This window comes from Lactuca sativa, chromosome 8, assembly GCF_002870075.4.
Source record: "Lactuca sativa cultivar Salinas chromosome 8, Lsat_Salinas_v11, whole genome shotgun sequence".
Taxonomy (NCBI): Eukaryota; Viridiplantae; Streptophyta; class Magnoliopsida; order Asterales; family Asteraceae; genus Lactuca; species Lactuca sativa.
The window spans coordinates 117975770-117989180 of NC_056630.2; the positions used below are offsets into that span (position 1 = coordinate 117975770).

Genomic DNA, 13411 nt, shown 5'->3' on the forward strand with positions numbered 1-13411 from the left:
ATAATATATTGTATGCCTTTACATTGTTAGAAAAACTATATAGTCATATTATAATAAAGTATTAATTCGTGTAGAACCGTTGTCGATTGCTTCCAAAATAAGTCAAAATAAGACTCCAAATTCAAAAAAATAACACAATATCAGTGGCCCACGTTCATTATTTCTAAAGAACAAGTCAGAAGTTGACTTTCTTGTAGACATTCCATCCGTACCATATATGGTACAAATGCGGAATACCCCCCATCCAACTCCATTCACTAATGCCATTACACAAAGCATCTTCTTTCTGTCAATAACAAAATGTTGGGGAAGAAGATAGGCTCAGTCAAGAACCTAGCCAAGATGGCTAAGGTTTGGAGTGGCACTGAGTCATCGCAATCTGAATGGTTACTCAGGGACGATGAAAAGCAGACAGATGTGTCATCTGATCACTGTTCTTCACCATCCACTACACCCCAAACTGGGTTTTTCACGCTTTACATTGGGGAAGAAAGACGAAGATTCGTCGTCCCTACGAGTTATCTGACTCACCCTCTATTCAAGATGATGCTCGAGAAGTCGTCTGAGGAGTTCGGGTTCAGTCAAAAGAATGGATTGGTGGTTCCATGTAGTGTCAATGCTTTCCAAGAGGTGGTAAGTGTCGTCGAATCTTGTAATGGGAAATGTGATTTGAGTCATTTGGTTGAGGAGTTTGTTTAGTGTATATTATATACGTCGAAGAGTAAATAATGGTATAGATATATATATATATATATATATATATATATATATATATATATATATATATATATATATATATATATATATATATATATATATATATATATATATATGTATTCAGTGTTAAAGGTGTAGGTCTCAATTTTGATATGAATAGGATCTGTTTGTCAATAAATTAGATGTCTGTTTGGTTTAATGAGTATGAATTTATTAAACCACGTTGTATAAGGCCTTGGATCAAAGCTAATGAGATTTCATAAGTTTCGAGTAGATGTGGTTTGTATTCTTACATCGATTATGATAAGTAAAAGATCGGATGGATAAAAGATTAAAAAGAGTAGAAACCGTCTTCATTATAATCAAAGACGTGTAATCTTTCTAAATCATTACACTTATAATAATTTCATTGTCACTTTCATAATTAATATAATTTTCGAACATGTTTAATATAATACTCATAGTATAAAAAAACAATTGTTGGCGGGTCAACCAAACAATGATGTTTTAACCCTAATATAAACAATTGTTGGCTTTATCCCATTTCTTATTTGCATATGACATGATTTTCCATGATTAATGGTCATCAGTCAAAACTTAATGCGATAAGCATTGTATGAATTTTGAGATGAATTTATCTTGCGTTGGGACTAAAGATAAATCTGCATAAAAGTAATTTTATGGGTGTGTATGTTTCAGATTCAGATGTACACGTGGATCGGATAAAATCGATTATCGGGTGTGTTTCGGCTAGATCACAATTTGCATATCTTGGCTTGCGAGATGGAGACAATATGTCTCAGGTGGATAAGCAGAAAAAAGTAGCGGACCTTTAATGTAAAAACTTTATAATGGGAAAGTTAGAATGTTTTCTGTTTGAGATCGAATAAATTTATTAAAGTAAGGGTTAGGAATTTAGGGATGAACACCAAATCGGACCCAGATCAAAACCCGGACTTCTTGTATATTCTTGACAAAACTGGACCTTTTATGGTGTGCTGGTGCAGGTCCGGGTATGCTAGTTGCAATTCATAACTGGGTTTCAATTTTTGAACCAATTTGTAAATGAAAGACAATTATGAATCCGCTTTGTCTACGAACAACTGAACAAGGAAGCTATAAGTAATGCAACTATGAATCTCATGGAGAGTTCGATCCTGGCTCAGGATGAACGCTATGCTTAACACATGCAAGTCGAACGGGAAGTGGTGTTTCTAGTGGCGGACGGAGTATTTGTTGGACATCTTTCACCAATGTCACATGGTTTAGAATATGTAAATACAATTAATTAGTAATTTGCTCATAAATTGTTTTATTAATAAAAAATAATAACAATTTTTGTAACCATATCTATCAGTGTAGGGATTGGTTGTTATACGTTGATAAAAAAAACCTTTTTGTCTCTAGTCGGGTCCGAGTTAAAATGCATATTTTGCGTACGGTCCGATCCAAACACAAAAACCAATTTACGTTTATATATTAAACCGAAAGCCGACCAATTAGCTATATTTCCGATTCGGTCTGGGTCCGGTCTCGATTTGTTTTTTCGGTCCGGGTACAATGAGTCAAATGTTCATCCCTAGTTAGGAAGCATTAGGTGGTGGGGGTGGTTGTTGTTGTTGTTGTTGTTATTATTAAAGCTCCAAATGTATTTTAAAAAAATATTATAACTAGTTTATCTCTCAAATGAGAATTACAAAGGAATATGTAAAGACAATACCTAAACTCTATAGACCTTAAGTCTGAACCCTAATCTTACACACTAACATCTAAAGACATAATACATTCAATTAAACCGATAGATTTAAAGAGAAAGACATAATACATTCAGAGAATGAAGAAGGACATGTCAACAATATGAGTTGCAGAATCGGAAAGTCGGAGATCAAGAACCGGAATGGTGAAAACTAAATCTGGAAGCAACAACTATGGTTACAACGACACTAGGTCGGCAGGTGGCAACGACTTGATCTTCAAACAACAACAACAAAAAACCAGAGGCAACAGTGATGGTTGTGCCTAAATATAGTAAACTCGTGAAGCACACCACCTCTAGAAATGAATTAGAACATCAAATGCAACACCAAACATAATGAAAAGACAAAACTTCAAAAATGGTCCCTGTGGTTTTCGAAAATATCAAGTTTAGTCTTTAAGTTAAAAAAAGCTCAAAGATGGTCTCTATGGTTTCAAAACTTTTAACAAATAGTCATTTTTGCTAACGTCGTTAGCTTTTGGCCGTTAAGTGAACGACATTTCTATCTTTTCATTACCACATGGACCATTTATGAAGTTTTGTATTAATTTAAAAAAAAATAGTAATAATAATTATTTAATATTAACTCTTCTCTCTCTCTCTCTCTCTCTCTCTCTCTCTCTCTCTCTCTTTCTCTCTCTCTCTCTCCCTCCCCCCCCCCCCACCCACCAATAAGAGCGAATTGATCTTAAATACTTTTCTTGCTATGTCTATTCTTTGGTGAAGAAATCGATCCCACCACCATCATCAAACCCACAACCCAACCGATTACTCAAACAAAAATCTCCATCCTTCAACAGTGTATATACAATCGAAAACACATTAGGAGAAGGACAACTTGGTACAACCCATCTATGCATAGACAAATCCACATGTTTATATTGATTCTCGTTTTTCCTTTTCTAAAATCTCTAATACGAATTGTGTTTTCAGATCGAATCATGAATTACTTAATTGATTTGGAGTAAAGGGACCTTAATTTAGGGATTTCATATTTTCAGTTCATCTATTTGTTTTGTTGATTTTTGCTAAGGTTCGATGGTTTGTGGTGTGGTGGTAGGTGGTGTCGCTGGTGTGAAGTGAAGAAGAGGAAAGGTAGAACGATGGTGCAAGAGGGGTGAAAGCAGATCCATGGCCAAAGGAGATAAAGGGGCTATGAGAAACAAAGGAGTGCGCCTACCGGATTTGATATGTGTTTAATTTATTTAATGCTTCCACCAGTTGTAGTGTGAAATCGGTGTCAATGGATCAAGTAAACTTGCCCAATTATTGCTCCGCATGACACTCTCTCTTCTTAGAATCCAACCTATTTCAAGGAGAATACTCCATCCCGTTCTTCTATAACAACCTTTGGAGTCGGTTCACCTGAATCGGAGCTTCACCGGACGTGATTGTCATCCCGCCTAGGGAATCGACACTTGGAATCTTCTTGAGGATATGTAGGGCATTGACACTTTGATTCTTTTTCACGCTCTTCGATTGAACCCACTTTGTTGCTTTTAGGTTTAATATCTCATGCTTAGAAAAAACTATAATTTGATCTCTATGGTAACTGTAATCAGATTTTGGTGATTGTAATCTCGTTAGAAAGCATGTATTAAACCATGATCAATCGTTCTTCCTTAGGTTGAAGAACAATTTGTTGGGGGTTTGGCTTTTGTTGAGAGAGAGAGAGAGTTAATATTAAATCATTATTATTATTTTTGTAAAATAAGACAAAACTTCATAAATGGTCCCTATGGTATATGTATTAAACCATGATCAATCGTTAGGTTGAAGAACAATTTGTTGTAATGTTTTAAAAAATGGTTTGAACCGCCCGGTCGAACCGGTTGGACCGGGAACCGGAAGAAGGAGCGGTTCAACTATCATCGGTTTTACAATGATTTCTGAACCAGACCGAACCGGCTGGTTTTTAGAAAAAACCTGGTTGAACCGGTTAAACCGAATAAAAACACATGAAAAAAAAATAATTTACATAATAAACTTTGGTGATTTTTTTTTAAATCTATTTAGTTTTTTCTAAATAAAAACATATGGTAAATGTTATAAAGTTTTTTGATGCGTTTGTGCTTATCTAAACTTATATTTCCTTTCGGTATTATACTTTATTTTCTTTTTGACGTGTATGGATTGGTATAAACACTAAAACTTATGATTTTGTATTATTTTTAATGTATTTGAATTAATCTACGACGTATTTTTATGTGTATTTTTAATGTTTGAACCTGTAAGTATCAAATTCATAATTTATATATGTATGTATGTGTAGGAAAATAGAAGACTAAACTGCAATTTTGGTCCTTGTGGTTAGCAAAAAATTGTGGATAGAGTCCAAAAAGTTTTCAACTTGCACCACTAGTCCAAAACCACAAACTTTCCGTGGATTTGGTCCCTAAACAATTTGAATGACTATTTTACCCTTTTCATTTGTTTTTTCATTTTTTTAAAATTCGTTTTATCATTATTATTTAATTAAAAACTAAACAAAAACGCACCCACCCCACCCTCAATCTTTAACTCCTCACAGCCACTTATTCTGCATCCTCTCTTCTGCCGGCAACATAATGTCGGGGCCACTGCCTTCTATCCGGAGAGAAATCGCCAGATCCAAAGTTGAAATCAACCATGGTTTGCCGGAGTTGCTACCTCCCACACCTCCCCCCTTCTCCTCTCCTACTTCACGGTGTTATCCCTCCCACCACCATATCCACTTCATATCATCCAGCCATAACTTCGCCCCCACCTCACGGAGTTGCCGCAAACTACCACCTGGTCCGTCATCGACATCTTCACCGTTTTCTCATTTTTCTGACCTAACCAACATCATCCAACCACCAGTACAATACATTAGTTGACTGATATCTAAAACACGCCAAACAATCACCACTCAGACAAAAACCATAAGAATAACACCATCACTAATTTCTCATCATCTCAACAGACCAACACCATCGATTGTAGAAGCATCAAAGGCAATGGAAGAAGACGATACTCAATTAGAACTCAAAACTTGGAACCCTAAAATCGAGAACTTGAACCCTAAAATCAAGAATTTAGGAAGAAGACGATACATTAATGGTGATCTTGATGTTAGTGAGGGCATCTAAATTAGAACATGAGATGAAGATAATGGTGGTTCATGGCGGCTGGTGATGTTAGGTTTGTTGATTTAGAGATGGTGAAGAGCTAGTGGTGGTCGGTGGTCCGATGAAGTAAATGCGATTATTAGATTGAAGATGATGAACGTGGATTTTGATGGTATGTATGATGGTTGTTGTGGTGGTTTTTAGAATGATGTTTGAAGATGTAGAGAAATGGCAATAATCCAGGTAGTGGCGGCTGCAATAAGACAAAACTTCATAAATGGTCCCTATGGTAGTGAAAAGACAGAAATGTCTTTCACTTAACGGCCAAAAGCTAACGGCGTTAGCGAAAATGACCATTTGTTAAAAGTTTTGAAACCACAAGGACCATATGTGAGGTTTTTTGAACTTAAGGACTAAACTTGCTATTTTCAAAAACCACAAGGACCATTTATAAAGTTTTGGCTGATGAAAATTAACACCAAAAAACAACTTCTTTTGCTAAATATGATTTACTCTCAATACACCAAAAAAGCAAACTTACATGTGTACCCCATCCTTTTAAAATATGTTGAATGTACTTCTATTGAATTTTATCGAATATAACAACCACGATGAACCAAATACCGTATCGTATATTAAATGACATATAATTCAAATATATTTATCTAGGTAATTAAATTCCCACACAGCAGGCGAGAATTCATGTAGTTTCATATAGATAAAAATAATTTTGTTAACTATAGAAATTTGCATTTCAAAGTAGTCAACGATTGTAACCAATTTAAGTTAATAGAATTTTGTTTTCATATTAGTAGAAAACTAAAATGATGAAAAAAAAAACTATACATGAGATCGATGATTGTGTTTACTCTCTTATTCACGAGTTTATTCCAGATTGAAAAATCTTTTTTATTATATATACTATTAATCGTTAAAAACTTGGTGAACAGTATATTTTTTTTCTCTTTCATATTTTGCCACTGAAGTTTTTATTCTCATTTTTACGCCACAATTCTTATTCTCATTTTAAAGACTTTTCCACTTTAGCCTCTTATCACTTCCTCACAATCGACTTTGACTCCACCGCCTTTTGACCTAGCCTCTTTCTTCTTATCTCAATTTGCTGTCAATTTCATTCCGAAAGCCTTCCATGTCGGTTGTTGCGATTTCTGGTGCTCCAATTTCTTGCACCACTTCGAAGGTCCCTTTTCTTGCACCACCAGGGCTCCTTAATTTTTTCACAGCTTCTGCCTTTCATTGTTTTCTCTTCAACCCACTATTTTCTTCCTTTCATGCCTTCCTGTAGATTTGTGAGGCGCGCGACGCATGAGGAGTACCTTTGAGGAGCATTGTTGTTCGGAGTCGCTTCATGGGAGAAAACGGTATACCAAAGCTGTTTAGTTGGCGTTGAAGGCGACCGGTGTTGGCGAAGTCGGTCGATGGAAGTGCTCGGCTACAGAAGGCGTCCACTCCATCATCAGTTGTGTCGATCACACTTTTATTTGGTTTATTTTCAGTATACATCTATTATAACATCATTGGTATATGTCCGACTAACCAGCTTCAACAACAACGAGGTTTAGGGATTTTTAAGAGGAACCCGGGTAAGTACAAACTCTGTAATTTACTACACAACTATGCCAACCTTTGTCTGTTCCTTCCAATATCGTTTTTTGAATACATTGAAATCATTGAAGATCGACTGTTTGTTGATTTTGGTCGATGTTGTTTGGTTTACAATTTTGCACACGAAGTGTTAGTCGTTTTGCCTCTTGTGCTTGCGTTGAGGCTGTGCAAGTGCTTATTTGCTGCTGCTTCTCTTGTTGTCATGTCGTCTGCTTCTGGCTTCTCTACTGTTACTTCCTTCTGGTCTCACTCCCTATCTCTCTCAAACACCACACACACACATCACAAATTTATTGATATGTTGTTCTTAATTGGATTTTAACTGTATTTGAAATTTGGGCTTCTCATCTTGGTTGTTATTGTTTCCGTTTCAATTGGGATTTCAATCTTGCTTTTTATGTAGATGTGATAAGATATGTAGTCGGATAACTTTCATGATAACATCACGAAATGGTGGGGTTCAGTAATGATAGGATTTAAGTGTTAGTGATTATATTAGTTTAAGTCTGGTGGATTGTTGGTTTGACATATTAGACCCTGTTCACCTCTGGAAATAGAGAAAATCATCAACAATCGATTTTGGCATGCAAAAATCGGACCAGTGTGAAGAAAATAATCAACAATAGATGCATAGGGTTCACCCTTTTTAATGACTTCATCTATATGTAGTTGGGCTTCTCATCTTGGTTGTTATTGTTTCCGTTTCAATTGGGCTTTCAATGTTGCTTTTTATGTAGATGTGATAAGATATGTAGTTGGATAACTTTCATGATAACATCACGAAATGGTGGGGTTTAGTAATGATAGGATTTAAGTGTTAGTGGTTATATTAGTTTAAGTCTGGTGGATTGTTGGTTTGACATATTGGACCCTGTTCACCTCTGGAAATAGAGAAAATCATCAACAATCGATTTTGGCATGCAAAAATCGGCCCAGTGTGAAGAAAATAATCAACAATAGATGCATAGGGTTCACCCTTTTTAATGACTTCATCTATAAATGACATTAGCATTCCTGGTTATCAATCTTGGAGCATTGTTTTGGAGTTCTTTGAAGCATTATATATGTATCCATCATCTAGCACTGTTTATTGGCTTGCTGGTAATGTTGGTGAAAGATTAAAGGCACAGCAGGTAAGAAACATAATCATATCTTGATTGCCTAATTGCTTTCCAATCATCCTGTTACCACTTTAGTTAACATTCCTTGAATGTAGGGATTAGATATGGACATTCATCATTCAGATATACAGCCTGTGAAACTATCTGGTATAAGTTTCTATAATCTAATATCACATTTGTTTTGTTTTGTTTTTTATGTTATGAATTTTTTTTAGTATTCAACTTTTCATAGGATTATTCCATGATGATCGTGTCTTTGGTTGTAGATGGATGGAATTCTGGATGGAAGTCAATTCTTTGATAGATGAAAATTTGATTCCATTCTTCCTTTTTATATATATATGACTAAAATACCCCCATTTCTATTTAAGTTGGAATACATAAAAGCAAAAACATAAAATTATAAGTAAAAGCCTAAAAATTTATCGACAAATTCCATCATAATTATTAACAGATCATGGTTTGTAATATTTTAGGTTGTTGGATACTATGCAAGTCATAGACAATGTACATGATGATACTTATCTTTATGCTTCCTCATTCATTCGATAAAACTTCAAAAATGGTCCCTGTGGTTTTCAAAAATATCAAGTTTAATCCTTAAGTTCAAAAACCTCACAGATGGTCCATGTGGTTTCAAAACTTTTAATATTTCGTCCTTCCGACTCACTCCGTTAAGTGTTGGCTGTTAACTGAAGGGTATTTTCGTCATTTTACTATGACAAGGACCATTTATGAAACTTTTTCTTATTTATTAAAAAAAGGAAAAAAGAAAATATAATATTTTAACATAAAAGGTCTCTCTCTTTCTGGCTTTCTCTCTCTCTCTCTCTCTCTCTCTCTCTGTATATATATATATATATAACAATCCTCCATCTCCCTCGTTAGTAAACCCACCACTGAGTTGCTGCTATGGGAGTGGAATTTCGACTACCAACCACCCTCTTCCTTCCGGTTTTGCCAAGAGAACACCCGCTGCCGCCCACAGCTCTGCCACTACCTCCTTCCCACTGTGGCTGCGTGAAAAATGAGTAAGAAGGAAGAAACAATCGAGTGCACCTCGATTGTTACCACCGTTTCTCAGTTCCTTTTCGCCTCCGACCACCACGTCACCACTGCAGCTGCCCACCACCCTCTACTCCGCCACTGCCTTCATCGATCAAACCCAACCCAACCCAACTCCCTTCCCTTTTCTTCGTTCTCGCTGACAGGAAAGTAAAATAGGAGGCCTGCGTGAAATAAGACCAAACAACCCATATGTTCATCATTTCTTCAACGTTTTTTTTCCTTACCCACTTTCAACGACTAGAGCCACTATTTAATCATTTTTGTTCTCTTCCCCTGAACAGTTTCAAAAAGGGGATGGTCTGTTGATTTTCTAGTAGCAGTCAATGTTTTAAAAATCGGTTTTTTAGTTGAACCGGTATGGTGATCGGTTCCCGGTTCAACCGGTTCGACCACCGGGTCAACCGGTTTCAATATTTTTCATGTTTTTTCCTATTTTCCTACACATACATATATAAATCATGAATTTGATGTTTAAAAGTTCAAACTTTAAAAATACACATACAAATAAGTTGTAGATAAATCTGAATACATTAAAATAACACATAAGTTTTAATGTTTTACATCAATCCATATACGTCAAAAAAAAAGTATAATATCGAAACAAAATATAGTTTTAGATGAACACAAACACATAAAAAAACTTTATAACCTTTACCATATGTTTTTATTTAGAGAAAACTAAATAGATTTGAAAAAAAATCACCAAAGTTTATTATGTAAATGGTTCTTTATGATGTGTTTCTATTTGGTTTAACTGGTTTATTTTGACCGGTTCAACCGGGTTTTTCTAAAAATCAGTCGATTTAAACCGGTTTAGAAATCAACATAAAACCGGTGATAATTAAACCGCTCCCTCCACCGGTTCTCGGTCCAACCGGTTTGACCGGCCAGTTCAAACCGGTTTTTAAAACATTGGTAGCAGTTAACATTTTCTTTTTTTGCAAGAACATAACAGAGGATGCAAATTTGGAAACCCGCATCTCCTTTATTTAGCAAAACAAAATTAGAACTCTCGATCTCCATCTACCATCGATTTGGAATGCGCATTCTTCATCAGTTATGTGTGTTTTTGTTATATGGGTCCATCATGTGTGATTTTGTTCATGAAATAAATTTGAAACCTAGATTAGGAAACAATCAATTTACCCATGTTTTGAAACGGTTTCGGAAACAAATAATTTGGAGACAATCGGTTTGTTCTCAAAATTAAAACATCAATCTTTATTGATATAGTTGAAAGCACCTAAAACAAGGAAGTGGTAAGGTTGGGGTAGCAGCCAGAAGCAGAGGAGGTATATGGACGCAACTAAAATTTGGCGAGAATATGAATTTTTGGGTTAATATTGTTTAAAAAGTTAAACAAAAACAAAGAGTTGGGGATGATGGTTTAAAGGTATCAGTTGCAAGAAATATGGAAGTGAATTGGAAAGTTAAGAAGCAGCTCCGTTGCAACTCAAAGTCAAACAATTATTCTTTTGTATTTATGTATTTTCCTTTGGGCTGTAGGCTTGTTAAATGATGGTGGGGGTTTTGAGAGAGAGATATATAGAAAGAGAACCTCATAAATGGTCCTTGGATATTGAAAAGACAAAAATACCTCTCACTTAACGGTGAAATATTGATGGAGTGAGCCGGAAGGACCAAATGTTAAAAGTTTTGAAACCACACGGACCATCTGTGAGGTTTTTTGAACTTATGGATTAAACTTGATATTTTTGAAAACCACAGGAATCATTTTTGAAGTTTTGTCTTTTTTTATCCCAATGTCATTTTGTAAGTGAAATTAGACAACTATTATTCACTTGATCCATCTTATAATAATACACTAATATTTTTGTTTTGCAGAAGATAAAAAAAACCCACTTTTGGTAGATGGAAGATGATGATGATGTCTGTGCGGATACATTGTTGTATACATAAAATGACTATTTTACCCTTGCACTACAGCAAACTCTGTAATACTGACTGTGGATGATGATACTTCATTAATTGTCGATTTATGTGGATGATGACACTTCATTATTTGTTGATTTCTGTGGATGATGATACTTCATGGGCTTTAATACTGGCTGCACTCTCTGAGCTGGTGACCTTTCCAGTTCCTTTGTATTTGCTTTTACTGATATTTGTTTTTTTTTTTTTTTAAATTACGGAGTGGTTATTTAAAACACTTAACGATGTTGAATATATAATTGCAGGGACAATAATCATTTCATCATACTTTGGTTTTCATTTATTCTGTCAAAAAATTTCTTTTTTGGAAACTTTTATAAGTTTGCTCTTAAAAATGTAAAAAGTTGGATAAGATCTTAAAACACTTTTTTTTGTGTTTTAAATTCTTGCAGGTGTTGTAGAGGTGACAAATTATTGATTTACCCTTTTCATATCTGGATATGGACCCTGGATGTTGGGACAAGACTTCATACTGCAGAAGGATCATCTTTGCTAACAAATCAAGGATCGAATTTCTCTCTTTCGTGACATGATTTTTTGCTTCTCAGGGTAAAGCATCTTTGAAAAAAATATAATTAGTCTAGCATTGTACTTTTTAACTTTCTTTTTCAAGATGTTATATAAAATTTTAAAGAATATTTATGCAAACTTGATCCAACCTGTGGGCGCTGGTAACTCCTACTAGTTAATATAAATTGACATGATACATGCAGTAAATGAACCACATTTTCAATCCACGTGTAAACGATACAAATTGATTCTAAACCATTGTAATTTGTAAATAATAATAAAGCTAGTATGATGCTCAATATAATTATATGAGACAAAATCGTCTAGAAGAAGATTGGATAAGAAAACCCAACCTCAATCCAAAAAAGAAAACCCGAAGCCGAACAAAAAAGCAAAATGCAAAGACCACAACATTGAACTGGTCTATACTGGACCTGAAAAAACCCCGTCCTAAAGACCAAAATTTTCCTTAAGAAAACATAAAAAAAACTAGGGGTGTTCAAAAATATCCGACATCCGATTTAATAATCTGAAAATCCGATCCGAAATTATCCGAAAATTCGGATATCCAAAATTTCGGATACCCGAAATTCGGATATCCGGATTTTCGGATTCGGATATGGATACGGATACTAGTTTTAAAAAAATCGGATATTTCGGATATCCGATATATATTTATATATTTAATGTATTTAAAATATGTTTTAGTTAATTTAGCTATTTAGGATCTGATTTTCATTATCTTCGTCTCTTTTTTTTTTTGTTTTATATTAAACCTCATTTTTGTTTGTTGCTTTTCGGTCATTTGATTTTCTTTCACGCAATATTTTGATGAATGGCTTATGTATCTTCAGAATTTATTGATTTATCACTCGAAATTATCTTTGCTCATACAAAAATTGCGCAACTAAAGAATATTAGTCTCTTCCTCTTTCTTGATTATATTCTATCGAGCTATCATGGTTCTTGAAGAATTTTGATTTATAATTTACTTTATTATGCTTTTTGGGGTTTAATATGCAAACCATCCATTTTAGGTTTATAGTGACCTGAGCAAATTATGTACTTCATTTACATTTTAGGTTTATAGCGACCTTAGCAAACAGCTAAAGCAATCTTTTTATTTTTTCTATTTTCCTAAAACTTGCAAATTTAAATAAGAAAATCGTCAACCATTGACAAGGATTAATTGTTGGATTGGTTTGCAAACTTATTGATACTCAACAGTTTCGAAAGTTTGTACTTTTTTGTTAATTTGTTGAATAATTAATTATATAAATGATAATTTCAGATATCCGATTTGATATCCGTATCCATATCTGAAAATCCGGATATCCGAATTTTCGGATACGGATTCGGATACCTAATATCAACTATCCGAAATTTCGGATATCCGAAATCCGGATATCCGGTTTTGAACACCCATAAAAAAAAACCAAGAGAGCTTCGAAACCGATTTTGTGCAACCTTTTTAGTAAAATGGAATTGTTTCTTTAGTATGGCCCAATAAGGTGTGTGTGGACTGTGGATTTATGAGGCAGGGTGCATCGCGATCCTGTGTGTGGGGTAGG

At 34.7% G+C, this 13411-nt stretch overlaps 1 protein-coding gene across 1 annotated transcript; it reads left to right on the plus strand.

The window, feature by feature from the left end:
* The first annotated feature begins 237 nt into the window (after nt 1-237).
* LOC111882184 (auxin-induced protein 6B) lies at nt 238-2048 on the plus strand. The gene is made up of 2 exons (XM_023878536.3): nt 238-633; nt 1417-2048. The coding sequence occupies exons 1-2, from the start codon at nt 301-303 to the stop codon at nt 1441-1443; spliced, it is 360 nt and encodes a 119-aa protein (XP_023734304.1). The 5' UTR covers nt 238-300; the 3' UTR covers nt 1444-2048.
* Nucleotides 2049-13411: the final 11363 nt, after the last annotated feature.

Bases quoted from the DNA above. Each gene is read 5' to 3' on its own strand.
- LOC111882184 (XM_023878536.3), top strand. From the start codon at position 301: ATGTTGGGGAAGAAGATAGGCTCAGTCAAGAACCTAGCCAAGATGGCT. The intron at 634-1,416 runs GTAAGTGTCGTC...TGTATGTTTCAG, and splicing joins TCAATGCTTTCCAAGAGGTG to ATTCAGATGTACACGTGGAT.